The following is a 27,004-nucleotide window of genomic DNA, read 5'->3' as shown; positions in this document are numbered from 1 at the left end:
AAAATTGGAGCCCCTCCCATCCCGACTTTTCACTAGCGAAAGTGACATGTAGTCCATCAGTTTGGTAGCTCAAAGAAACCCAACAGGTTTATTCCATAGATTAAATCAATGAAATATTTTTATTCCACACTTTTATTCTAGAATTCATTTTCAAAATTTATTGTTTTAATATAGATTCCATTGTTTTTTAAAGCACAATTTAAAATTCATTGTCTTTGAAATTCTATTGAAAAAACAATGGAATTAAGATCCACCCAATAATCCGATAAAATTCATCGATAATGGATCTTGTTACAAACAGTTTTGTGCGTTGATTTCAATTATGTAATTTTATTTAAAAGCTAACATGTATTTTGAGAGTTCAAATGTTTTAAAATTTCGTTTAAGAGACTTGAGCTTACTGGGCTATCACTATATGGATTATCTAACACTATTGTTTCACTAGAGGTATGACTCCAACAGAATCGTATACTTAAATGAAATTCTAATAATATAAACAAATCAGTCGAAAATTTAGAGAGAGAGCAAGTAAAATAGTGATAGTTTAAGGACATAATTAAATGATTATTTTGCCTTAACTTTAATATATATGTATTTATGTTAACTTTTTGAATTTAAGATCAAACATCAATATGTCATCGATAATATCAATTCAAAGAGTTGCACTGTTGTAGATATTCATAAAAAAAATGGAAGCACTACACATCCATAAAATCAACATCGATAAACTTACGTAAACATGTGGTATGTATATGTGGCTTTTTTAATAGAGTTTGTTTATTTTTTTTAATCTATGTAGCATGTCTTTTTTGCTTGCCACCTAAATTATGTAAGTTTATGGATGAGAAAATTATGGACATATATCATTTTTATAAAAAAAAATTTGGTCCCCTTACCCTGCAAGAGTATCTCAAATAGACTAAAGTGATATTTTTTTAATATTAGTCCGTCCCAACGTAACTTTATGTCTACTTTACTCATGATCATGGTTATCTCAAATATCCTAAAGTGATATTTTTTTTAATATTAGTCCATCCCAACGTAACTTTATGTCTACTTTACTCATGATCATGGTTAGTTATTAGTTATAACTTACCGAAACACAATAAAAATCGACCGTGGAATGATTTAGTGTGACCCTTTTGCAATGCTTTATCTTGAAGTGATTGAGTTATAACTATCATTAATGACCAAAAATAACATTTAACCTAAAGTAGTCATAAAAGATTCACTTTGCTAAAATACTCTCATGGACTTGTGCACAAAAAAAAAAAAAAAATCTTAAGAATCGGTGAATTAAACCTCTGATAAATGCAATGTATCTTCTACCTTTAGTAGTTGAGTTGTGTAGAATAAATTCTTTCCATTTAAAGGCTCTACTTCAACTCGTTATGTTCAATGTTACCATGTAGTCATTGGTGAACCAATTACTTTGAGCTTGACAGAGGGGATGAATACACAGTATAGAAAAAAACCTAAAGTGCATTTTTTTTCATATTAAAAAATAATGACAAAAATTGGTAAATATAAAATATAAATTATTTCAACCGTTAGATTTAAAATTCACCTTAAAAATTATTGGTTAAATATTCTTCCAATTGTTCATATTTGATACAAATTTTTTTATGAATTTATTATTTTAAATATATATTATTATAACTATTTCATCACGAGTAGCTCGTATGACAATCATACATGTAATATCTCATAGAGATTCTTGAGTTCGAGCCTACCCATCTCCTTCCCCTGTATTCGAAAAAACATTTCAAAATTTGTTAAAAAAATATTTCATCTATCGCAATCAAATGACAATATCAGCTATATGCCCTCTTCTTCTTATGCCACTGCCATTATTTATGAATCAAAAAGTTCACATTGCATCACTTTCTGAAAGAGAAACGATATTCACACCCCCACATTAATAATCTCACCCCCAATTATTGATTTTTATTATTTTAATATTAATTTATATATGATTTGATATTTGTTTATTTTATTTTGCTTGTGATTTGTCATTTGATTCACATTGCAAAAATTAGTTTTCTCATTCCATAATTGATTTTTCCACCCCCAATAATTAATTAGAGTAAACTTATTACATCACATCAATACAGATTTTCGAGTATATTTAATGTATGTTGCAAGTCATTTTATGTACGAAGTGATCAACTCGTTGACGAAGCGGAAGTAACAAATTGAATCGTGCTATGACGGATTCAGGAAAGAATGTGGAAGTCTCCACAAATTAGAACAAATTTCGTTTTCTTTAATATTAGCAATAATCAAGCCTGCCTTCAATTACATCTTAAATGAGTATTTATACTAGAAAAGAAATCCTAAAATCATTAGAAAAGGGAAACCAAACTAAATAAGGAAATAACGTAAATTACACGCAATAATATAAAAGTGATCCGTAGACCCCTTAAACGTGTGAATTTGGGCCTGAACTCTGCCGTTACGGAGGACAGAGTTTTAATAATTAGAGTAGGGCACAAGATTCCCATTCCGAAAACATATTATGGGTCCCATAACTCCTTCTAGATTGAAAATTATGAGCCTTCAAAGCTCTACGGTTAAACATTGACCCTACATCATTCGTTTGCAAAATCGTACATTCATACATGTATGATTGAGGTAGGTTAATTCAGGGGATGAGAATACCCTTTTCCATTCTGAAATTGTGAAAGCGACCTACTCTAGTTGGAAACAGAAGCACTATTTTATTCACACAATGAAATCAATGCTACCCCACGCATTAAGAGAAAAAAAAAAAGTAAAGAAAATTCGGGAACAGAGAAGAAACTCCTTTTTGCTTAACCCCTCAAGACCTCATGAACAAAAGTCTTGAGATTCTTGTCTGAAGAACCACCTTCCATGGAAGCTTCTCTTGCCAAATCCTTCCATTTCTTTGCATTTCTCCTCATCTTCTCTCCTCTCTCGTTACTCCCCATAACCAATTCCAAACACCTCTCAATCTCATCAGCTTCAACTAACCCCTCTGCCTCATTCTTCATCACTCTCACCCCTGTTTTCCACACATCTTCCACCATCTTTGCATTCGGCATTTGATCAGTCCATTGCGGAAACGCCACCACCGGAACTCCAGAAGCCAAGCTTTCGAATGTTGAATTCCACCCACAGTGAGTCACAAAGCATCCAATCGAAGGATGAGATAAAACCTCCACCTGAAAACACCATGGCACTATCATCCCCTGTTTCTCAAGTTCTCCTCTGCAACTCAACTCTTCTTCTTGCTTTCCTTCTCCTTTCTGATTTTCTCTATTGACCCACAAAAATGGACGTCCTGTACTGATCAGAGCCCGTGCCACTTCTTCCATTTGAGGTTTGTCCAAAACAGAGAGACTTCCAAACGATACATAAATGACAGAACTTAAACTCTTCAAGTTCAACCAATCTGTGTAATTTTTCGATTCACTACTCTTGAACAGATCGCCTCTCAAGGAATTGTCTGAGGGATCTTTTCCGTCCAGAAAAGCGGATGGAATCAATGGTCCAACGCCGATCAAAGTGTAGTTCTCAATCGATTTCAATGCTTCTGTTTCTAACGCATCAAATGTATTGACAAGCACTATTGGTTTGGTCGTCTCCTCGTCAAGAATCTCAAAATGTGCTCTCCATGTCGGTAGTGCAAATTCATGTACATGTGACGGCAGGAAATACGGCGGGAGATCATGGCTACTTAGTTGTGGTAGACCCGGTAATCGAAGAGAAAAGGAGTCTTCATTGACAATATTGTCCCGAATAAAATCCTCGTAGCCGTGAAAACTATAATAATAAATGTCCAGAACGGCAGCAGCTTGATTCCAAAGCAGCGTCGACGGAATGTGAAGCTCACGCGCCACCAATGCCACCCAGGGAATGAGATTACAATAAAATACGCGAGTAATCGGACGTAATTCTTTGTCGTTGTTGATGTTAAGAATCACTTGTTTGAGATTTTTCATGCCGTGGTGTTTGAACACGGACATGTAAATGTCAAGATTGACCCCGAGGGAGAAGGCCTTATCGTAGCCGTCAGAGAAGCCGACAAAGGACAAACCTGGGAGGGTATTTTGGGGTTTCGAGACGTGTTTGTGGGCGGAGAGAGTGGTGGCGAAAGTGACTTGGACGGCAGCGTGGACGAGTCGTTTGGCTAATTGGAGAGCTGGGTTTATGTGGCCTTGTGAAGGGAAGGAGACGAGCAGAACATGTGGTGGTGATTCAGCCATGGGTACTGAGAATATTAAGAGGTTTTATGTAGTGCAAATGCAGTTTTGGTTTAATTCTTCAATGGATGTGTGTGGACTGTGTATATATTGCGGGGAGTTTTGTGTGTTGATGGAAGATGACGTTTGCAGAGTTGTGCTTGGTGACGTCACTCTTCATGCATAAATCATTTACGATAAATGGAAAATTCCAATTTATGATGATAAAAAGGGGTAAGGTACATATTTCTGGAAACAAATAATAATGTTAGCAGCACGTAGTCAAGGTTTGTAATAATTAGGGTACGTATAAATTATTTTTTAGGCTATTTATATATCATTTAATAACATGTCATGAATACAACTTGGTCTACAGAACCAGAGCTATTTTAATTGAATTACATATATTATTTTATATTATTAAAATATAATCGATAACAAACAAAATAAAAGTATCTTTTACAATCATTCGTTTGTGTGTTGCGGGACAAAGGTATGATGAATTGATTTCAAAGAAGGCCCTAGCTTTTTGGCGGTGGGAGAGAATTAAATTGGTGGACTCAACATGTTGTCATGTCATTTTTTTTTTTTTTGATGATTGAGATATCATTTTTAAAATTTTTATGATTGGAATACCAATTCCACTTGGGATTCCTATCAATATAGTTTTGAAATTATAAAAAAAATATATAAAAGAGAGGTGTTTAATTATTTGCAAACCCTAAAAAAAGGTGGCAACAAAAACGTGTGAAGTTTGTGTAGCTGGAAGGATGAAGTTTACAGAGTTGGGCTTGGTGACGTTACTCTTACATGCATAAATGGGAAAAATCCAATTCAGGATGAGAAAAAGCGGTTGGTATATATTTCTGAAAGTAAATTCCCGATTGGTTATTTACAGGAATTCTCTTATGTGGACCAAAAGTGTGGACCAAGTTTGTGGACCAAAATCCAATGGTTGTAATCAATCACAACATAAGTGGGGGTCACACATTTATTATGGGACCCATCACATCTATGGTTGAAAAACAAGTCCACAAACTTGGTTCACACTTTTGGTCCACATAGGAGAATTTCTATGGTTACTTATATGTACAAGTAAGTCAGCAAGCCATTAAAAGTAATTCAACTCTCGTGTGTATGAATGGCTCTTGCCAGCAGGTATAGTCGGACACATGTAAAATGTGTCTAGACCTTATTTTAATATAATATATGGATTCCATATATATATATATATATAAGGTAATTACCACCTTTTTTAGGTAATTAAAAACCTATGAAAAGCTGTTAATTACCTAAAATATTTGTCATGGAATAAAAAGTTGACAAAATTTGTTCAATGTTAGTGGCATTAATATTTGTAGGTTTGAGTATTTGATGCAGGGGGAGGAGTGTCAATAATTAGCGTACCTCATATATGATGATTACTTGTGTCATATATTTGTGAATCATGATCTCGTGAGATTTTTGCCACAACGGGAAAATTAGATTACTGAGATACAACATGAGAGTTGAATCTAATAACCTCTGCATTGACTCTTAAGTAATTATAAGTTTTTTTTGACTCTTACGGACATTAGTTGAACTTGAGAGTTGAATCTAATAACCTCTTCATTGACAATAATTTTATGGGTTGGATGACACTATTATATAAGCTGTGGATTCAAAAAGTTGTGTAATTGGCGGTGATGGTGTTGTTGAATAGAGAGTGAGCACTAATAGCCTAACAGACTTCCGTCCCTTCCTCAGTTGATGTGTGGTGCCGACATTGTCCCAACAACTTTATTTCATGGTCGTTGCTCATCACGTTTATCTATACATACACGTTCTTGTATTTTTGCTCTTGAAGCTAATGAGAATTACTCTCTCTCGCCTCTTCTTCATCTTCTTTTGTTGTCTTCCTCTTCTTTTATCTACAATTCAAGCTTGATTTATTCAATTTATTTCATCAATCGAAGTAGATTTTGGTCAAAAAGAAGTGTTAAAGGATTTGAAGAAATCTGGGGCAAGGGTGCATATGTTCGGACAGGCGGGGAAGCCGTCCATACAACAGATGAGAAGAGCAAACAACAAAGACATACAAAGGTCTAGCTGTCTAGACAACCACTGTCTGAACATCTGACGGAAAACTTCAATTCTGGACAAGTTTTTTTGCTATGAAGAGTCCACATTTTGACGAATATCATTTTTCAAATTAGTCTCTGGTTAGGAACGTGGTTTGAAAACATCTCGGGGAGGAACTACTGCATAGAATTAAACTCTAAGATTTTGTTCTACAATAAATACTAATGTTTCATGAGCGTTTTTGATAGAGAAACAAAGAGTTGTGTGCGGTGAGCATTGAGAGAATAAGGGTTTGTTTGATTTACAGTTTTAAAAAATTATTTTCTGTTTTTGAAAATAAAAAGGATGTAAAAATTCATTTGGCTAGTGATTTTAAATAAACAATTTTATAAAATTGTAACTAATTTCCATAAATAACAAACGCGTAGCTCTCAATCTCTCGAAAACGTTGGATCTTGACTCCCTCCTCTCTCGACAACCCTAGCCTCTCTTTGAAGACCAAGTTGTGCCTCTCTGCCTCTCTCCTTAGCAAATCCATCTTGATTCAGGCATGCAATTTCTTGAATCTGGAAGTCTATAGGCCTCACATTTGTTTCTGTATATTCGAGTTCGATATGGATGTAGGAGTTGTAATGGCTATGGTGGTGTTGGAGATTTTCGGTAACAAGATTTGGGTTTAGGGTTTAGGACTCAATTGTCTGATTTGTCGACTAGATTCACTCAAAAAATACATGTAGTAGAAATGTGAATGCTTCGGTGGATGTGTGGTCACACTAGGAAAGATAAGAAATGAGATTATTATATCTAAGGTAAGAGTATCACCTATTGAAGATAAGTTACGAGAAAATCAGTTAAGATGGTATGGACATGTCTAACGTAGAGATAGCGGTGCGGCAGTGAGGAGGAATGAGATAATTTTTATAGGAGAGAGTATGAGGCAGCGATGTATACCTAAAAGGACATTATTTGAAGTTACAAGAAATGATATGAATTTAATAGGAGTGGATGAATGTATGATCCATGATAGAAATAAATGGAGAAAACAAATACATGTGGTGGATTTCCAATGATGTTCTCATAGACTCGTGTAGCCGACCCCAAACTTTTGGGATAAAAGTCGGATGATGATGATGATTCACTCAAATTTTAACTCTTTGCTCTTGAGAATTCACCTAGGGTTACGATAATCTCTTTAGAATTCCTGTGAAGGACTCACTGAACTGTGGTGAGATTTTAACATAGATGTCGATAGCCTGCTTGGATCGATGTTCAAAGGCATCTTTGTATGTGTAACTTGAATTTTACATGAATTTGGTTGATGCTCCGTAGCTTTAATTGGTCTCTATTCCATTCCACTATTCATTCCCTTATCTATGTTCCTTCTTTGCTTGCATGCGTTCTTCACTTCTTATGAAATCTGGATTTAGTAATTAAATTCCTAGTGTTCAACTGAACTTTTAATTATCTGCAGAGCACTTTATTGACTATGGAGACATCGCAAGAGAATGCGGATGATAATTCTTTGTGGAACACTGTAATGACAAATTTGTTGATATCATGGTTGAACAAGCAAGTAGGGGGAATATGAAGAATGAGGGTCTTCCATAACCAGATTTGGAGCTCAATATTGGTGGAGATGAATACCAAGACTGCAAGAAATTATCAACTGAAATAAATCGAAGCAAAATTCCAACGGCTGAAGATGAAGCATCGTGCTTTTTTGATCTGCTAAGCCATACTAGGTTCGGATGGGATCCAGTTACTAATATGGTGACAGCTGATGAAGAAGTATGGGAAAATTATGTGAAGGTAATATATATACCATTCTTTAGTATGTATATGTAATAGTATGCTACACACACACATACACATATATATACACACACGTACGTGTTTATTATGTGAAGGTAAAACTTCATTTTTTTTCCTTTGGTAAATCTTCATGACAGTCCTTGGAGGGCTTGGGGCTTGGATTGTAGAGTAATCATAGTGACACGAGAATTTTCAGTTACTGCTTGTGTTATTGGCACTTCTTGGCACAATCGTGTTATGGAGCAATTAATTTAGATGGTTTATGGCACTTGGTGCACATAAATGTGGATCCTGAAGATGAGGAGACTCATTTGAACCAAGTAAGTTGGATCCCAAGACGCATAGTGGCAAAAAACTGGCCGCGGTGCCCACCAAAGGGTCGAGGAAGGAATCCAAGACGAGTGTCATAAGTGAAACACTACACGCATTTGTCAATGTTCAAAACACAAAGGCTGAGAGGTTGAAGACCTCTAGTTGTTCTGCTACTAGTGCAATTGCTGATGATTCATTGGCTTCTTGTATGCGTATTCTGAATGCCATCTCATATCCAGTGGAGGTCCATGTTAAGGCCATGTCTATCTTTATCAACCCTGATTGGAGGAAGATGTTTCTGGAGATGTCAGATGAGCCGAGGGAACGTTGGCTAATGAGCTTGTAGGTTGGCATGTTGTGTGCTACTTTGGGAAGGCATTGCTGGTCTAATATTGCTTCAACATTTCAAGTATTTGTTTGATGTGTACTGGTTTTTATTTATACTTTTCTTTGTGCTATACTGGTATTTTTTATGCTACTGAGCTTGTAGTATTTCTACTTTTCATTTCAAGTATATGCAATTTCTGTTTATGAACCACAACTTTGTTGCTGTTTGTTTGTTTGGAGGATCTGTTTATATCCTTCTTGATGTAAGTGATAAGTATGTAATTTAATTTGGATATGTAATTTAGTTTGGATAACTCTTTGGATTCACGTCTCCAGGTTTGGTATGTATATATATATATGAACTATGTGCCATGCAAGCATGTTCTGACTTGTAGAATCATCACTCATTGGCAGATTAATCTTTGGAAGCTAAAGAAACAAATACAGTAACACTCGTGAAGGAACCTACTTACTGCCAAGGAGCAGACCTCCAAACATGATTTGAGTGATGGAAAAATCTTGACCAACTCTCAGATTCTTTGGGTATATCCAAAACTTAGGGCTCTGTGTGGGAGTTTTTTGTTATTGGTTTAAGTTGGTTCGTAAAGTATTGGTTAGGGTGGGTTTGTTTTGTATTGGTTTGAAACTATGTGTGGGAGTCTTAGAAATTAATGATTGACTTGGTTTAAAACCATGTGTGGGAGTTTGAGACATCATTGGCTTTGATTGTTTCATTTAACATACAATTACTCATATATCCTTTATTACAAACACATTTTTATTTTATATGTAATTAGAAAAATTGCAAGAATTGCAAGTAATAAAAATTCACAATACAACAAAACAAACCCAAAAAATGATTGAGCTAAGAGGACCTGAAAAATTGATGTTTTATTGTGTTGGTAGGGTTAAGGGCAAAGTTGACATATGATTTGTAAGGTGAGGGTATATTTGGGTATTAGTTTTTAAACCAACATGAACCCACCAATTTGGTGGGTTGTAAAAGTTGATCAAAACCTTCATGAATTGGTTTCCCTTGTTTTTTAAAACCAATACAAACCAATCATTTAAAATGCTAAAAAAAACTACCACACATGATTAAAATGAACCAAAACTAAACTAAACAATGAAAACCAATGAAATCTTAACTCCCACACAAGGCCTAAGACAAACGAAGAACTGGTTCTTCATTTTGTTAAATGCATTGGATCCATTGCATTTAACTGTGATTCTTTTGTTGACAACAATTCTGCACGCCGATGATTCTTGAAAATATTCCTAGTGCCAAGGAGCAGACCTCCAAACATTATGAGATTCTTGAAAATTTAGATAAGTCATAATCGACTTTAAATACATGAATATCATAGACACAACTCAATTTTTAACAAAGCACGAATAATTATTTGTGTTTTAACAAAGCATGCATCCAAATAATTTTTTTAGTTTTTTTAATATTTCAAAAACTATTTGCCAACAAATTTTCCTTGTCACGTGTCGATCTCATTGCCTTGTCGCGTGTCAATCTCACCTGTTGATTTGTTGAGAATATCCAATAGTGAACCCTGTATTGTCACGTGTCATGCTATGACTAGAGGTCATATTTGGTACAAACACAATCATATATGTATATATATATATGAATATTGTAGGGTTGAATTCTACAATCAATAATTTGTTGATGGGCCACAGGAGTCCTGTAAAAATTCAAGGGACTAAAGAATGATTAACATTATTTACACCTCAAAATTTGCTAAATACGCCTCATTTAAAAATATAAGATTATGTAGTGCACCATTTTTTCTGTTTTGGAATAAAAATACAAACTACACCCCAATCCAAACCCTAGATCTTCAAGTTACAGGTGCCACCTTTCTTCTTCTCTATCTCTTTTGGTTCCATTTTTGATGGCTTGTTGACCTCTTCAACAGTTGTTGAAACTATTGGCTCTGCTTGAACCTTATGATCTGGAATTTGTAAATCATGCTTAGCTTCTATGTTCTTATTGGGTTTCTTCCCTTTCTCTGTCTCTATTTGGTTTTCCTTCAATTTGAAAACGATTGGAATACAATCATTCTCATTGGAATAAACAAACCTGACAACATAAACATCTTTTGAATCCACTTGTGAGTAAATCCTCTACCTCTTCTTCTCCAATTCAGCTAGAAGTGCAGAGAACTTGTCGAGCCGCGAGTTGAATACGGGTTCTTGTTATCCTTGATGTTGTTGTTGCTGCTGTTATTGTTGCAAAAGTTGTTCTTCTTGTTCTACGATGAGGTCGTCTTACTCCACGAGCGAGCTTGAGCGTGTGATGAAACAAGGGTTTGGGTCAGCCTTCCTGAATTCGCTCACCTTTGCCGGACCACCTCCTTCTCCTTCCATCGTCGGCGCTTCCATCGCAGACAAAGATGAAACAAGGGTGTTGGTTTCTGATGAATGAAGGAAAACAGAGAGACGATGTTTGAGAGGATTGGAGCTTCATGGTAGGGATAAATTGGGTGTTTAAGAACCGAGCATTTTCATGAGATTTTGGGGTACGCTTAGTAACTCGTGGGGTATAAATAGTCTCACTCCTAAAGAATTTGACTCTCATAATCTCATAGTTAAAACAAGGGATAAGTATGGATTTAGCCCCTGTACTTTGGATTTTGGATCAAAAAAGCCCTTGAACTTTTTTTTGGATCAAACAAGCCCTTACACTTTGGATTTTAGATTCCGTTAGCTCTTATGATCAATTCCCGTTAAATGTTGCTGACATGGCAAAAAAAATAATATAATTTATATTTAAAAAAAAATTAAAATGATGTGTAATATACTAATATGTGAAAGATAATGACATGGCAATAGAAAACCCATGGTCAAAAATCTCAAGTTGCTCAACCTTTTGTTCTACTACTCATCTCCGAAGGCAGAGCAAAATCAATCTCCGCTGGCTCCTCCATTTTGAAAACCCTTTGTTTTCTACCAATCTGCAAAATCAATCTCCACCCTCCTACACTGCTTGCAATGATTTGGAGATTTGATGACAGGATTTTATTTGGGTTTCAATTTCTCACCAAACCCTAGATCTACATCATCTTGGAGATCCAGGTTCACATGATTTTTTAAAGCATAAGTTCTTGATTTTTGTGATAAACCACGGTTGTCTACAGTAAAAATTGAAAGAAGGTGGGACTTTTCAACGACAATTCAAAGAGGGTTGCCGGAGATGGAGCTTAGCTTGGGGCTATTAGAGGCCTCTAATAGTGTGATGTTCTTACTTGCTTGGCTTGGGGCTTGGCTTCCTGGCTCTAAATCAATTAAAGCTAGAAGATAGAAGATGGGACTCTTAGCTTCCTGGCCCTAAATCAATTGAATCTGAGGATTGCAGGAGATGGAGCTTTGCCCAGAGAAGACGATTCTCATTTTTTAGATTTTTTTAATTATTCATTATTTGATTATTTTAAATCAGCAATTAAAAATCACATGTGTCCCCATTTCATTGGTCAATGCCACATTTGTGCCATGTCAATAATTATTATGAAATAAAATAAATACATGATATACATATAACGGCCACGTCAGCATTTTTTAACAGATCTTTGACAGAAGGGCTAACATGTTCTATTCTGGTAAGTGTGAGGGTTTATTTGATCCAAAAAAAAGTTCAAGGGCTTATTTGATCCAAAATATAAAGTAGAGGGGCTAAATCCATACTTATCCCTTAAAACAATTCATCTAGAGTCAACTCTTTTCTTTTCTTTTCTTTTTTTATAAGCCCAGAGTCCACTCATTACTGTGGTTACATTATTTTACTTTTTAAACCGTGAATAACGTCAACATAACAAATGCCAAATGGTGTTGGTTTAACAACTTTTTGTTCATTACTAATTAACCATGCTGTCATGTCAGATTTATGAACTTTGAACAAGTCAAATTTGATTTAATCAACCTTTTTCCTTATTCCTACGTGGCATCTTTGCTGCCATGTCAGATCTGTTACAATACGTATGCAAAAGCGGTGTGCATACCCAAACATTTCTAATTATCCATAATACACATGACATGTCACATGAGCACAATGACACGACAAATTCAAAACAAACTAATATATAATATATTTGAATGGGTAGGCTTGTTAGAGCATCTCCAATAGAGACATCAAATCGAACATCGAAACCATTAATTGTCATTTTGGTTACTCAGATCAATGAAATATCTCTCTGACGGAAGAAGCAAATGGGGAACCAAATTTGATGATCTTCACTTTTGGATGTAAAATTTGTTACTGAGGAGATCGAAACTCAGGAGATCCAAATCATGGCGCCAAAGGACATAAAACCGTGGGGTGAGATCTTCTTCTCTGAAAATCGATGGATTTTCTTCGTCTCTGGTTTGTCTCTCTAGTAAATGAGTTTTACAGATCGTTTCTTTTCTTTTTTTACAAAAAGAAGGATTAGAAAGGGACATGTATGGGCAATTTCATTATAATCAAGATAAGTATATACATAAATATGGGCCATTCAATATTGTGTGCTTTATAATTAAAGTTGCCTCATAACGTTAGCCCATCAAAGTTAACCCATACATCACATTAAAGTTAGCTTAATTGGATAAAATGAGACCATTAGATAAGCAATTCAAATTTTAAAATTTTAAATTGGTTTCATTTAGGCGAAAAATTTTGAAAACATGTTTTTAGTTTGAATTTCATCTGAAATATTTTTAACTGAATTATTTTTTTAATATTGAAGATAGGCTTTGCTATAATGGGTTAATTTTAATGGGTTTGAAAAAGAGTTACTCATTTGGTTATTTGAGTCAGAGTTGCTAACTTTTTCAGAAATCAAATAAGATATCAAAGTACTATAACAGTAATCAAATGAGTGTTTTGATACCTCATTTTGATGTTTGCCATTTTTTTTTAATAAAGCAATAATATATTCAAACCAAAAGCAAAACAACAAGAATACATCAAAGTGGATGGCCTAAAAGATACATAAAGCAAGTGCAAAACAAGAGAAAAAAACGAAGCAAAATTAGATAGGAAACAAAACCAAGACGATTAAGCTACAGACATCAAAATGATTATGGTCTTTTTGATGTTTGCCATTGGAGATACTCTTCAAACGTCTACCAAGAAGAAAGAGAGAAAAACTCTCGAAACCCCCGAATCAAAGAGAGCAACCCTTAAACAACTCTCTATTCGTTAATACCCAGAGAATCGTGACAACTGTAGACGGCAACTCACCTTTCTCTGTTCACGGTAGCCGTCCGATGTAGCTAGTGCATTCTGACAATGTACCACTTTGCATTCGATTGTTTTTTTTTTTTTATTATTATTATTAGCATACTGATTTGAATATATGTGTAAGAATGCCACATTGAAAAGATGTGGTAATATAATCCCCTTTAAAAGGGCAAAACCCACCCGTTAACACAATCTATGCCTTTTCCTTAATTTGGTGAGTTGGGTCTTGGCCCACTTGTTAGTTAGAAAGAAACAAGGGAAAATTTCAGGCCGGTATAACTTATGAAACTTTTGGATACTTAAGTCCAGTCCAAAAAACTGTATTTCTCTAATGTACCACTAATATACTAATTATTTTCTTACGCTTGCCTTCTTCCTCCCACAACACCTACACTTCTCTTCTATTCTCTCTCTCTTCTTAAAGTATGAATGGAGTTTGCTAGAGTGCAAGTATTGCACACACTGCCCAGTCAATCACTTTTTGTCCAGAAGAGAGTCAGAGAGGACCCTCTGTCTCTCTCTATCTCATTGTGTTAGAGAGAGGAGCCGTGATATGGTGCTGCAGTGGCACACCAAATCATGTTGGACGTTTAACCCATGTCTCACGTAGGTCCTACCCACTTGTCCCGTGACTTGGCTACTTGACAGTTGAGAGTTGAAATTGGGATTTGCTTGATTGCTACGATTTGGAAATCGGGGAAGACATCTTTTCGTAATCAAATCCATCTCGGCCAATGTTATTATTTGGAAAAAATTTCAGATTCGATCTATTTCAGTGGCGGTTTGTCATATCACCATCACAGTTGGACTCCCCTCGTCGAAACACACAATGCCCATTCAGGTACGGCCCAAAACGACCATCGGATTTGGCTATTTTAAAACAGTAACATTGGTCAATGTTACTGTTTCAAAACAGTAATATTAGTTGGCCAGTGTTACCAATGTTACTATTTCAAAACAGTAACATTGGTCGACCAATGTTACTATTTGGAAAAAACTTCAGATCCAGTAGATTTTAGAGGCGGTTCACCATACCACCACTACCATTATAATCCCCTCACTGAGACGCACAATGCCCAGTCATGTATGGCCCAAAACAGCCATTGGATATGACCGTTTTAAAATAGTAACATTGGTCGATCAATGTTACTATTTCAAAACAGTAACATTGATTGTCCAGTGTTACCAATGTTACTGTTTCAAAACAATAGCATTGGTCGGCTAGTGTTATAATTTGGAAAAAAAACTTTAGATTCGGTCGATTTCGAAAATAATTTACAATACCATCATCACCATTTGACTCCCCTCATAGAGACGCATAATGCCCAGTCATATTTGGACCAAAACGATAGCCATAAAAAGATAGAGAGAGAGAGAAAGATGTAGTAAAGAGAGATGTAGTAGAGAGAGAGAGATTCACTAGGAGAGAGAAAGTTGTTGTGATGAGAGAGAGATGCAGTAGGAGAGAGAAAGTTAATGTGATAAAAGATAGATGCAGTAGAGAGAGAAGATGTAGTAAGATAAGAGAGATGTAACATATAACAAGAGAGAAAACCATATTAGATCTAATCCTCTTTGAAAAATGGCAAAAAAGGAATAAAATAAAATTTAAATGATTTAAATATTATAAAAAATAAAAATGGACTTATGAGAGATAAAGTTTTTTGGAGTGGACCTAGATGTCCAAGAATTTTGAAAGTGATATTAATATGTCATTTTTCAAAGAAACAAAGCCATGCAGGCCCGATTCATCCATAGATATCGGATAACCCATTGAGAGCCTGATATATTCAAAGAACCGGACAAACCAAAGAGGACAATATAGTTGGTGTGTATGTGGATGTTGGATTTACAACATGATATCGGAGCAATTCGGTCCAGTTGGACATGATCTCCACTCCATTTGTTGGGTTTGGCATAACCCAGCCCACAAGTGCGAGAGCTCGATATATTCAAGGAACCGGACAAACCAAAGCGGACAATATAATTGGTGTGTATGTGGGTGTTGGATTTACAACATGATATCGAAGCAATTCGGTCCAGTTGAACATGACCTCCACTCCATTTGTTGGGCTTGGCATAACCCAACCCACAAGTGCGAGGGAGTGTAAGAATATTACATCGAAAAGATGAGATAATATAATCCCCTTTATAAGGGCTAAGCCCACCCCTGACACAATCTAGGCTTTTTTCTTAGTTTGGTGAGTTGGGCCTTGACCCCCTTGCTAGCTAGGGAGAAACAAAGTCGTGCGGACCCTATGTATCCACGGGTATCGAATAACCCTTTGAGGCTATGATATATCCAAGGAACCGGACAACCCAAATGGACAATATAATTTGTGTGTATAGGGTGTTGGATTTACAACAATATGCTCTCCTATTTTGTCCAAATTAGGTTGTTTTTGTAACAATTTTACAGTGATGGGGAGTTGGCCCTTTTACAATCAACTTGTGATCCCATGGAGGAAAAGATAAACAAACCAAAGAACCAAGCAGTTGCAATGAAGTCTTAACATCTGCAATTCGTGTTGCCCAACTAACATAACCCAATATGACAATCACATAGAACTTACTCGTCTTCGTCTTTAAGATTACAAATCTACATAAGATGGGCTAAACAGAGGAACCACCTTCAGCCGGAGCCACCGTCAACCAACGGCCGCCTGAGTTACCGGTGGAGTCTTCCACCAGATTTTTCGTCGTATTCCCTCCGATCTTGGGTCAATTTCGAGAGACGGGAGAGTGAGAGTGAAACTTTACAGGCTTGGTTCAAAGATCATGTACTCTGAGATTGTTAATCTGACTCCATTTTGACCCTTAGATTAAATGGATGGTTGAGATCAGAAAAAAGGCAGAGGTTGCTATTTTTTAAAAATCGCAGCACACCCCGATCCATCATTTATGGACCATTATGAACAAAAGATTCTAGAGAAGTTTAGCATTTTCGATCAAAAGAAATCAAATTTGTACAATGTAAATAACTGCTATTTATATATTTGTATTATCATGAGCTTCTTCTTCTCTTTTTCTTTCCATTGACCAGTTGAAGCTGATATTATGCATGTATGCAGCCATGACCCATGTCGACTAACGTAACATATATTAGCAACAGGCTCAAAAATCTGATCTCATGTATACAATTTTTTGGAATCATTTGCTACTTTTTTTGAATTGTTTATGTTTCTGCATAACCGTAAAACAAGGAAGAACCTTTCCACTTTTATTTATTGACAAATTATATAAAGAAGAGAGCAATCGTGAAAGATCGTCCACCATAGTGGCCTGGTGGGCGGGCCTTGACTGGTGATTATTATATAAATTATAAAGGTGTGGAGGTTGTGTTTTTTTTGAAGTCCGGTCGTGCGAGCTATACTTTTTAATTATATAAAGAGAGAAGCCATCATGAATCATGTCATGAGGGCAAATGCAATGGTGAAGTGGTATTGGGCCAACAAAGATGTTGTCTTTTGCTGATGTGGCTGTATTGTAAAATGTGTTTTGCTTATGTGGCTGTATTGGGATAAGTGTTTTGCTGATGTGGATGTATTGATATTTAATGTTTTGGTGTAGTTTTGTTGTGGATAATATGGAGGAATGAAATGTTGTTGGGTTGGGTGGAAAGAGAAAGTGTGTGGGAAGAAAAAGTGTATAGAAATTTGTGTTTTGCTGATGTGACTGTATTAGAATACGTGTTTGACTTGACTTTTTGTGTAATAGAGGTGGGACAGGGCCAACAAAAATGTTGGCCCAATAAATTATTTCTTATTGCATTTGCCCTGATCGTCCATTCTCACATTTTTGACAAGTTCGTTAGTCAAACCAAAACTCACCGCTAGAGCTTGCGGCTTGGGTACGGTACCGTACCCTATCGTAGTGTCGGTTGGATCGCGAATACCGTGAACTAACGACATCGACGATTTTTTTGATAATAAAGTATTGTTTAAGAAGCATGAACCATTAGATCTTCTATTGACTCATTCCTTGTGGGGTTTTATTCCGCAAACCAAACGAATCTCAGATTTAATTTTAAAGCTCAAGTCAGGCGAATTTGGGATAGGGCCAACGCACATAGCATCAATCCCTCCTCCTTTTTATTTGTTGATATCAAATTTTTTTAAAAAAAAGTGATTATAAATCTAATGATGTATTTTTTTATTAAATAAAAATGAAATACAAGTCAAAACTCTTATGAATTCTTTTTTTTTTTTTGAAACGGGGAAGAGGGGATTTCAACTCTGATCACAGGATTATACACACCATCCTTACCACTTCAATTAGTGGCGTAGGCATGGTTGTCAAAATCCCTATTTTGAACCTAAGATCGTACGATCTTAGATAACCAAAACGATTCGAATCGATGTAAAATCCCAAAATTGATAAGATCTATCGATCTTACCTTACGATTTTACCCGAACTTATCAATTTTACGATCTTACTGATCTTAACCTTAATAGACTTATAGAGTCATGAGCTTATGGGTTGTGGTCTACTAATCATGTGCTTATGTTTTTAATCCTAGTTTTTATTGAAAAATTGGTTCTAATCTACTAACATGATATAATCTTGCACAATTATTATGCTTACTTTTCATAATTCTTTGGAGGTCTTAAAAAATTATAATTTTGTGAAATATTAACATATCTATAAATAAATAATAATCACAGTTTTGAATTTTTTATTACCTATAAACTATAATATATTATATAATGCTAATTATTTATTTAAAAATAAGTAATTATATTATTTTATATTTATTTTTAAAATTTTATAAAATCTTACGATTTTACGATTCGATTTTGCAGGTCTTCCACCGATCTTATTTAAGATCTCGATTTTGACAACCCTTGGGTGCAGGTGCTAACTTGATTGATTCTAATGCACAATGTGTTTAACATATATTTTTTAAAAGATCCAATGATTTCATAGATAATTTAAACCATCAAAATTATGCATACTTTCTATTTATTACTTTTTTGAAAATCTTTAAAACATATTTTATTCCAAAAACAGAATCAGGAAGTGTAGGGCTGATATTCTTTTACAATGGCAACAATAGCAGTATACCCCCAAATCCCCAATCACATGAATGCTTAGTTATCTTCAGTATTCATTATAAAATGTCCTCTCACAAGCCAGCCTGACCTGAGCTATCCTGTGCCGACCTTCTCCTCCGTCCTTTGGATGACCCTAGGAGAAAAGTACATGAGTGCTTGTCAGGAGAGATCCCGTTATTTGTTTGGGGTACTTGTCTCTTGTTTGAGAAGCAAGAGACAGAGATCGAGCGCAAGAGAGAAGAGAGAGTAGTGAAAATTATCAGATCAGCAAATAATAAGATATAGTGCTGGAAATGGAGAGGTATTTGAAGGATTTCCAGGTGGAACACAAGAATACTTCAGAGGAAGCTTTGAGCAGATGGAGATCCGCTGTAACGGTCGTGAAGAACCCCGCCCGGAGGTTCCGTATGGTCGCCGATCTCGTCAAGCGAAGAGAGGCCGAGAGGAAACGCCGAAAAATCCAGGTTATTACGTCTTTTTCTTGTTTTCCGTTCTTTCTGTTCTTATTTTCTGTACTTAAGCTCTGGTTCTCGAGAAAATCCGAAAAAATAAGACCAAAATATTTATCCAATTCATAATTCATTGTTCGTGAATATTGGTCTACTTACTTTCACATCGTAGATTTTTTTTTCCACTCAATTTCTGTTGCACGGCCTTCTAGACAAACAAACAGAATTTGAGAAAATTGTCTTCTTTGTTCGTATCGTTCAGCCTGTTTTGGTCCGGTTAGATCTCAGAATGCTAATTTGAGCTATCATCTGTTTGATTGCCGAGAAAATCTCGGAAATTAGAGATTCGAGAAAACTTAGGATGGGAATTCGGAAATCGCGTAATCACTTGATTATTGAAATGGTATGGGTTATCTCACGCATTGTAGATCTTGATTTTCTTTATTTTTTCCACCATTAAGCAAGCAAACAAAAAGTAACAAAAAAGCGTGAAGAATCTCTCCTAGAACTTTTCATTATTTTTTTCCCGAAACTGCTTGCATTTTTCTCTGGAAACAAACAGAGGCCTAATGGTTGTTGCTGTTGATATCAGATTCGGAATTAACATAGAAAAAAATATAGAATTAATCGCCACAAACGTTCGTCCCTAAGAGGCGCTGAGTGGTGCGGTGCGCATGTTAGCTAAAACCGTGTAAAAAACGCCTTGAATTTTCTGATCGAGTACACCCCACTCCACGTTAAGCTCCGCGTAAGTTACGACGTTGATTTTAACAACTATTGCAACCATAAGCCGACCACAAGACTAATTTGATGCGGGGCCCAGTAATATGGACGGTCTGTTTTAGCTGATCCCATGTGGACGCAACTAGTTAATGTTCATATCTTTTGGGTGAAGAAATCGAGCATCTACCAGACAAGTCCAGCTGAGCTGGTCTTCGGATGCCTTGCATTTTAGTGAATTAAGAAATATGCACAAGAGGATTAGTTTCTTTAACTAATAACTACTATGACCTTTGGGGGTGCCGGGGGCCATTACAGCGGGGCCTGCAGCAGGTCCCCGCCAGCCGTCCTTTGGTGGGTACTGACAAGGATGCCATGTTCCTGTCTCATCTCATGTGTTGCTGTCTTATCCCTCACATTATATTCACCACTCTACATTTTTTATCTACTCTATTTGCGGTCTGCCTTCTCCTCCACTTGTAAAAGACTATCTTTTGAGATTCTTTTTATAATCTTTAACAATTCGATTTGTCATTTTATAGTTGCTGAAATAACTTGAAATTTGTATAATTTTGTGCCACCAAAACTGTTGTGGTAGATGGGATAGTTGTATCTGATATGATGTAATACGGTGGTACGACTGAAGCACGGTTCAAACACGGAGTGGTCATGTCAACGAAAGCCATGACACAGGCCTCTAATGCCGTAGAGAAGTGTGAAGCTGAAACATTTTGACTTTTCATTTTTAATCAATTTCATAATTACATTACAATTCACAATTATGGTATGGGATGTTGCAATCTGCAAGATCCTATGCTTAAATTCTTGAATATAATAAATTAGCAGTAGAGTACCAAATCCTTTTCTGTTAAAAAGCCAACTTAATTCGGCTCCCAGTCAGTGCATGCAGTAATGAAAGAATAATCATGTGCTTAATCTGAATCTCAAAAGTAGTTGCAATACCTGATCAGAACTCTTTTAGACGAAGGATTACACTTTCTTTTAAGAGTATACACACTGAACTAAAGCTGGATCTTTCTTATATGATCCCGAATTTCCTTTATTCGTTTTAAATTTTTTTGTTATAAAACTATCAGCTGGTGGAGAGAGGTTTATAGTTTCAGAGATTTTTGTTCTAAATTTTTATCTTCGAAGCATACATGTTTCAGCTGCCAACTATTGTGGGCTATGTGTGCTAGTTGTTCATATAAAACTTCAAGCATTCTTAAGAACATTAAGAGTGTATCTTTTACTCCTGAAAGAGGAGACAATTCAATACATCTTCCAAAATCTTGGACAATTGATCATGTGTAACATACCTTTGAATGCGATGAGAGGCACTTCGTGCCTTGTGGTTTGATTGGATTGTGTGAAATATCAGTATGGTCATCAATGGGACCTGGTTAGTTGGTTCGTTAACTATCTAACAGACTACCACTACATTAGGGGTATTGATAATGTTATTAATGGACCCAAATTGTTTGACAGCTTCTTAATTTCTAAGTTTTCCTTTATTGTTAGCAGGAACAAATACGAGTGGCTCTTTATGTTCAGAAAGCAGCACTGCAGTTCATCGATGGTATGACCATCAAATTTACTTTAATGAAAGTTTTATCCCATTCTTAGATTTTTGGTAAACATCTTGTTTCTAATATTGCATTTTCCAATTCATGTAATCTTGTATAGCTGGAGGTCCACCCGATGAATACAAGTTGTCAGATGAGGTAAAGGAGGCAGGTTTTGGTGTAGACCCGGATGAGCTTGCATCTATCATTCGTAGCCATGATATTAAGCGCTTGAAAGACAATGGTGGAGTTGAAGGAATTGCAGAGAAAGTATCTGTATCACTTAGTGAAGGTGTCCAAGAAAGAGAATTACCTATCAGGGAAAAGATTTATGGCTTCAATCGATATACGGAAAAACCTCCCAGAACCTTTTTGATGTTTGTATGGGAAGCACTGCAAGACCTAACACTAATTATCCTTATGTTTTGTGCTGTACTTTCTATAGGCATAGGAGTCCCCACCGAAGGATGGCCAAAGGGCTTGTATGATGGATTGGGAATCTTACTCAGTATATTATTGGTGGTCATGGTTACTGCTATTAGTGACTACAAACAGTCCTTGCAATTCAGAGATTTGGATAGGGAGAAGAAAAAGATTTCTGTTCAGGTTACTCGGGATGGTTATAGACAAGAAGTCTCCATTTATGACTTGGTTGTCGGAGATATAGTTCATTTGTCAATCGGGGACCAAGTTCCAGCAGATGGGGTCTTTATATCAGGATACAGCTTGCTTATTGATGAGTCAAGCTTGTCAGGAGAGAGTGAACCAGTTCATGTATACAATGAAAGACCTTTTCTTCTTTCAGGAACCAAAGTTCAAGATGGGTCTGGAAAGATGCTGGTTACGACAGTTGGTATGAAGACAGAATGGGGGAAGTTGATGGAAACCTTGAGCGAGGGTGGAGAAGATGAGACACCACTGCAGGTGAAGCTAAATGGTGTTGCTACACTTATTGGAAAGATTGGTTTGGCTTTTGCTTTGCTGACCTTTATCATACTTACTGCAAGGTTTCTGGTAGGGAAAGCGATTCATAATGAGTTCACAGATTGGTCTTCCAGTGATGCATTGACACTTCTGAACTACTTTGCCATTGCAGTTACTATAATTGTTGTTGCTGTACCAGAAGGATTACCGTTGGCAGTGACACTTAGCCTTGCCTTTGCAATGAAGAAATTAATGAATGACAAGGCTCTTGTAAGACATCTGTCTGCATGTGAGACAATGGGTTCTGCTAGTTGTATCTGCACAGACAAGACAGGGACATTAACCACAAACCATATGGTGGTTGATAAGATATGGACATGCAGTAAAACTAAAGACATCAAAGGTCACAATGGTGGAGATTATTTGAACTTGAAAATATCTGACAGTGCTGTAGCCATCCTTTTGCAGGCTATCTTCCAAAATACTGGCTCTGAAGTAGTCACAGACAAAGAGGGAAAGCAAAGCATATTGGGAACACCAACTGAATCTGCATTATTGGAATTTGGCTTGCTTTTGGGTGGTGATTTCAATGCACAACGCAGAGAATGCGAAACACTTAGAGTTGAGCCTTTCAATTCAGTAAAAAAGAAGATGTCTGTGCTTGTAGTACCTCCTGAGGGTGGTTTACGGGCTTTCTGCAAAGGTGCATCAGAAATAGTATTAAAAATGTGTGACAAGGTTGTTGATGACAGTGGAGAAGCTGTTCTTCTGTCCGAAGAACAGGAGAGGAACGTCTCTGATGTGATTAATGGCTTTGCCTCTGAAGCTCTGAGAACTCTCTGCTTGGCTTTTAAAGATCTGGATGACACTTCTGATAAAAACAGCATCCCTGAGGATGGCTATACGTTGATAGCAGTTGTTGGAATCAAGGATCCAGTACGGCCTGGAGTCAAGGAAGCAGTTCAAACTTGTTTGGCAGCTGGAATTACTGTACGTATGGTCACTGGTGACAACATAAATACAGCCAAAGCCATAGCAAAGGAATGTGGTATATTGACAGAGGATGGTGAAGCCATTGAAGGACAAGACTTCCGTAGCTTGCCTCATGATATTATGAGGCAAAAAATACCAAAAATTCAGGTTTGAAACAATTTCAAGGGAAAATGTGCTTTCCAATAATATTTTTCGAACATGTGAACTTTTCTTAGATACTTTTTATTGAAACAGGTAATGGCTCGGTCATTGCCACTGGACAAGCATGCATTGGTAACCCAGTTGAGGCAAATGGGAGAGGTCGTTGCAGTGACTGGTGATGGAACAAATGATGCTCCAGCTTTGCATGAGGCAGACATTGGACTTGCTATGGGCATAGCAGGAACAGAGGTATGTATCTGTTTGTGATTGTATTTTGTAGGTTATGACAATCCTGATAAACTTGGCTTTACAGTCTTCTTACTTTGTTCATTCATGTAATGTGTGCATTTAATTAATTACATTTAGCCTCTGATCACTGCCTATAGAATCCATACTCTATTGAAAGAGTACAAAAAACAACACAAATGTTCTCTTTAGAAATATATAACTGATAATGTTTATTAGAAACTTGTTTCCTCTGAAAACGTCTTCTCCAATATGGAAACATCTGAGGTAGGTAAAAACATTATCATGTTGGGCAGTGTGCGACTGCAGAACAGTAGCGTTAGAATGTATAAAGACACATGTTTTTGTTATACCTTTTTTGTCACTATCAAATGACACTATATATTAATAACACCTATGTCCATTACGTCTATTTTATTACCACATTTGTCACCTAACAATGTCAGAGTGAATTATTTTCAAAATTCATGATCTTCAGTACGATCTATGAGCTTCAAGTCTTTGATTATCAGTTAGATTGTTTGAATTGGGACAGTTTTCCCTTCCAGGATGTGAATTCACTCATCTTTAGGATTGAGGCAGATGTTTGCTTAATTTTTTAAATGTTAACGAGCATATTCGCAAATGTGAGTTTGGCAGTCCGTGTAGACTTGGCTGATCTTCTGTCCCGTTACTCCAGTCATCTGGTACTTCAGAAATTTATATCATTCTTAATCTGACCATGAATACAATTTACAGGTTGCCAAAGAAAGTGCTGATGTCATCATAATGGATGACAATTTTTCAACTATTGTAAATGTAGCAAGATGGGGACGTGCAGTATATATCAACATTCAAAAGTTTGTGCAGTTCCAGTTAACTGTCAATGTTGTTGCCCTCGTTATCAATTTCGTTTCTGCGTGCATCTCTGGTATGTTGTTATTTTTAACCCAGCTTTTCTGTCTTCATGATACTTATTTTAAGATTGTATCAGATATTTTCAAAATTTTCTTGCACATATCTCCCAGGATCTGCTCCCTTAACTGCTGTGCAGTTACTCTGGGTAAACATGATTATGGACACTCTCGGTGCACTAGCTCTGGCTACGGAGCCTCCAAATGAGGGACTGATGAAAAGGCCTCCAGTTGGTAGGGGCACAAGTTTCATCACCAATACCATGTGGAGGAATATAATTGGTCAGAGCATATATCAACTCGCTGTCCTGGGAGTCCTCAATTTTGGTGGGAAGCACCTACTTGGACTCAGTGGCACAGATGCTACTAAAGTGCTCAATACTTTGATATTCAATTCGTTCGTGTTTTGCCAGGTATAGTGTAGTATAGTTAGCTTATCTATGAGTAATAATGTTTTTCTTGTTTGTTCCTTGTCCAGAGTGCTGCTTGGAGTGCATTTTTCCCTCAATATTTATTACTGAAGGCCCAAGTTAAAATTGTTAACAGATTATATATTGCTCACAACAATTTTTGCTTGGTTTCCTTTTCGATATTTAATTAACGGTAGAACTAAAGTAAATCAATGTTTATACTTTCGGATCTTGAGCTATAAGTAAACATGTAAGAAGGGTACTGAGATTAAAAATTTACCTACTGATGCTACATGAGAAAAATCCGAATTGTTTCAACCTATAGAGTTTGATGCATTGTTGGAGTGTTGGTTGTTGCATTTAGTGGTGAACAACTCTTAGCAATGGAGATAGTGCAGCTTTAGATTTTTACCATATACTTTGGCTTGGTTCTGTATTCTAGCATGTCTGGCATATTTTGACTCCTGAGCTTGCAAAATCAATACCAAGAATATTTTTCCAATTCACTTTCTATGTTGTGTTTTCTTATGCTTTCTTGAGTTTCATTGAGCAGGAAAGATACTTGTTTGCTGATGTGCTTGAATTGGGTGTTAATCCAAATTTAGCTAAGATTCATCGTTGCATTCCTACTTTTAGATTTCCATTTTTACGTGAACTCTATGTCTCAGTTGGAGTACAAACATGGCCAGTCTAATGGACTAATGATTCAAGACTGTTCGATTATATCTCAATGGCACATCATGTAGCAATATTTGATATCCCTTTCTCGATTTACTTCTCATAAATTCCAGAAAAAATCAGAATGCGATATGGTTGTGCGTTCATACTTTCATCAGAATGCAGTATGGTTGTGCATTCACACTTCCCCTTATCTGCTTGTAGTTCATTTTCTGCAATCACTTTCTGGTGGCAAAAACTGAACTGAAATATGAATATCTGTTTGAGTAGTTACTTATGATTTCCAATTTGGATTGTTTTCCAGGTGTTCAATGAAATAAACAGCCGTGATATAGAGAAGATTAACATATTCCGCGGCATGTTTAATAGCTGGGTATTTTTGGCAATCATATTGGTAACAGTGGTTTTCCAAGTGATCATAGTAGAGTTCCTGGGAACTTTTGCCAGCACTGTGCCACTAAGTTGGAAGTTCTGGCTTCTCAGCGTCGCAATTGGCGCGGTTAGCATGCCTATTGCGGTCGTCCTGAAGTGCATCCCTGTTGAAACAAAGTCCACTAAGCACCATGATGGTTATGATGCGCTCCCGTCTGGTCCAGAATTGGCTTAAAAGAGGGAAGAAAAGTTTTGTTGGCCTCTGACACAACTACGCGGCACGTAAGTCACTAACTAATAGATTCTTCTCCCTGGTCTTAGGAATACAAGTGCAGAGAAGATACAGTCCTTGCTCTGTTCGCTCTTTCTGCATTTTGCCACCTTTGGCTTGGAGATTAAGGAAAGAAAATACGTACGGTGAAACACAATTTTGAATTCCAGGTCAGTTGCCTGAAAAAAACAAGAGTATCATATGTTTGGATACACATTTGTTGAAGAATAACCTTCATACTTGAAGTGACAATTTTACCTTCGTTTTTAAATAGTAGTAACGATGTTTCTTGGCTTTCTAATTGTTTCTTTTTGCTCTTCTTTTTTGTCCTCTTTAGGTAAATC

The 27,004-nt window shown here is 36.4% G+C and overlaps 2 protein-coding genes across 2 annotated transcripts; one reads left to right on the top strand and one right to left on the bottom strand.

The window, feature by feature from the left end:
* Positions 1-2,516: 2,516 nt before the first annotated feature.
* Positions 2,517-4,409, bottom strand: LOC120011861 (crocetin glucosyltransferase, chloroplastic-like). The gene has a single exon (XM_038863004.1). It carries the CDS (start codon positions 4,227-4,229, stop codon positions 2,814-2,816), a length of 1,416 nt encoding a protein of 471 aa, XP_038718932.1. The 5' UTR covers positions 4,230-4,409; the 3' UTR covers positions 2,517-2,813.
* A 14,571-nt stretch (positions 4,410-18,980) lies between these two features.
* Positions 18,981-26,961, top strand: LOC120012906 (putative calcium-transporting ATPase 11, plasma membrane-type). Its single transcript, XM_038864465.1, has 7 exons — positions 18,981-19,462; positions 21,692-21,746; positions 21,854-23,796; positions 23,884-24,039; positions 24,775-24,946; positions 25,044-25,342; positions 26,322-26,961. The coding sequence occupies exons 1-7, from the start codon at positions 19,292-19,294 to the stop codon at positions 26,622-26,624; spliced, it is 3,099 nt and encodes a 1,032-aa protein (XP_038720393.1). The 5' UTR covers positions 18,981-19,291; the 3' UTR covers positions 26,625-26,961.
* The last annotated feature ends 43 nt before the right edge of the window (positions 26,962-27,004 follow it).

Source organism: Tripterygium wilfordii, chromosome 13 (assembly GCF_013401445.1).
Source record: "Tripterygium wilfordii isolate XIE 37 chromosome 13, ASM1340144v1, whole genome shotgun sequence".
NCBI classification, from domain to species: Eukaryota; Viridiplantae; Streptophyta; class Magnoliopsida; order Celastrales; family Celastraceae; genus Tripterygium; species Tripterygium wilfordii.
This window is presented reverse-complemented; position numbering and strand designations above follow the sequence as displayed.

Bases quoted from the DNA above. Each gene is read 5' to 3' on its own strand.
- LOC120011861 (XM_038863004.1), bottom strand. From the start codon at position 4,229: ATGGCTGAATCACCACCACATGTTCTGCTCGTCTCCTTCCCTTCACAA.
- LOC120012906 (XM_038864465.1), top strand. From the start codon at position 19,292: ATGGAGAGGTATTTGAAGGATTTCCAGGTGGAACACAAGAATACTTCA. The intron at 24,040-24,774 runs GTATGTATCTGT...TACAATTTACAG, and splicing joins TGGGCATAGCAGGAACAGAG to GTTGCCAAAGAAAGTGCTGA. The intron at 25,343-26,321 runs GTATAGTGTAGT...ATTGTTTTCCAG, and splicing joins ATTCGTTCGTGTTTTGCCAG to GTGTTCAATGAAATAAACAG.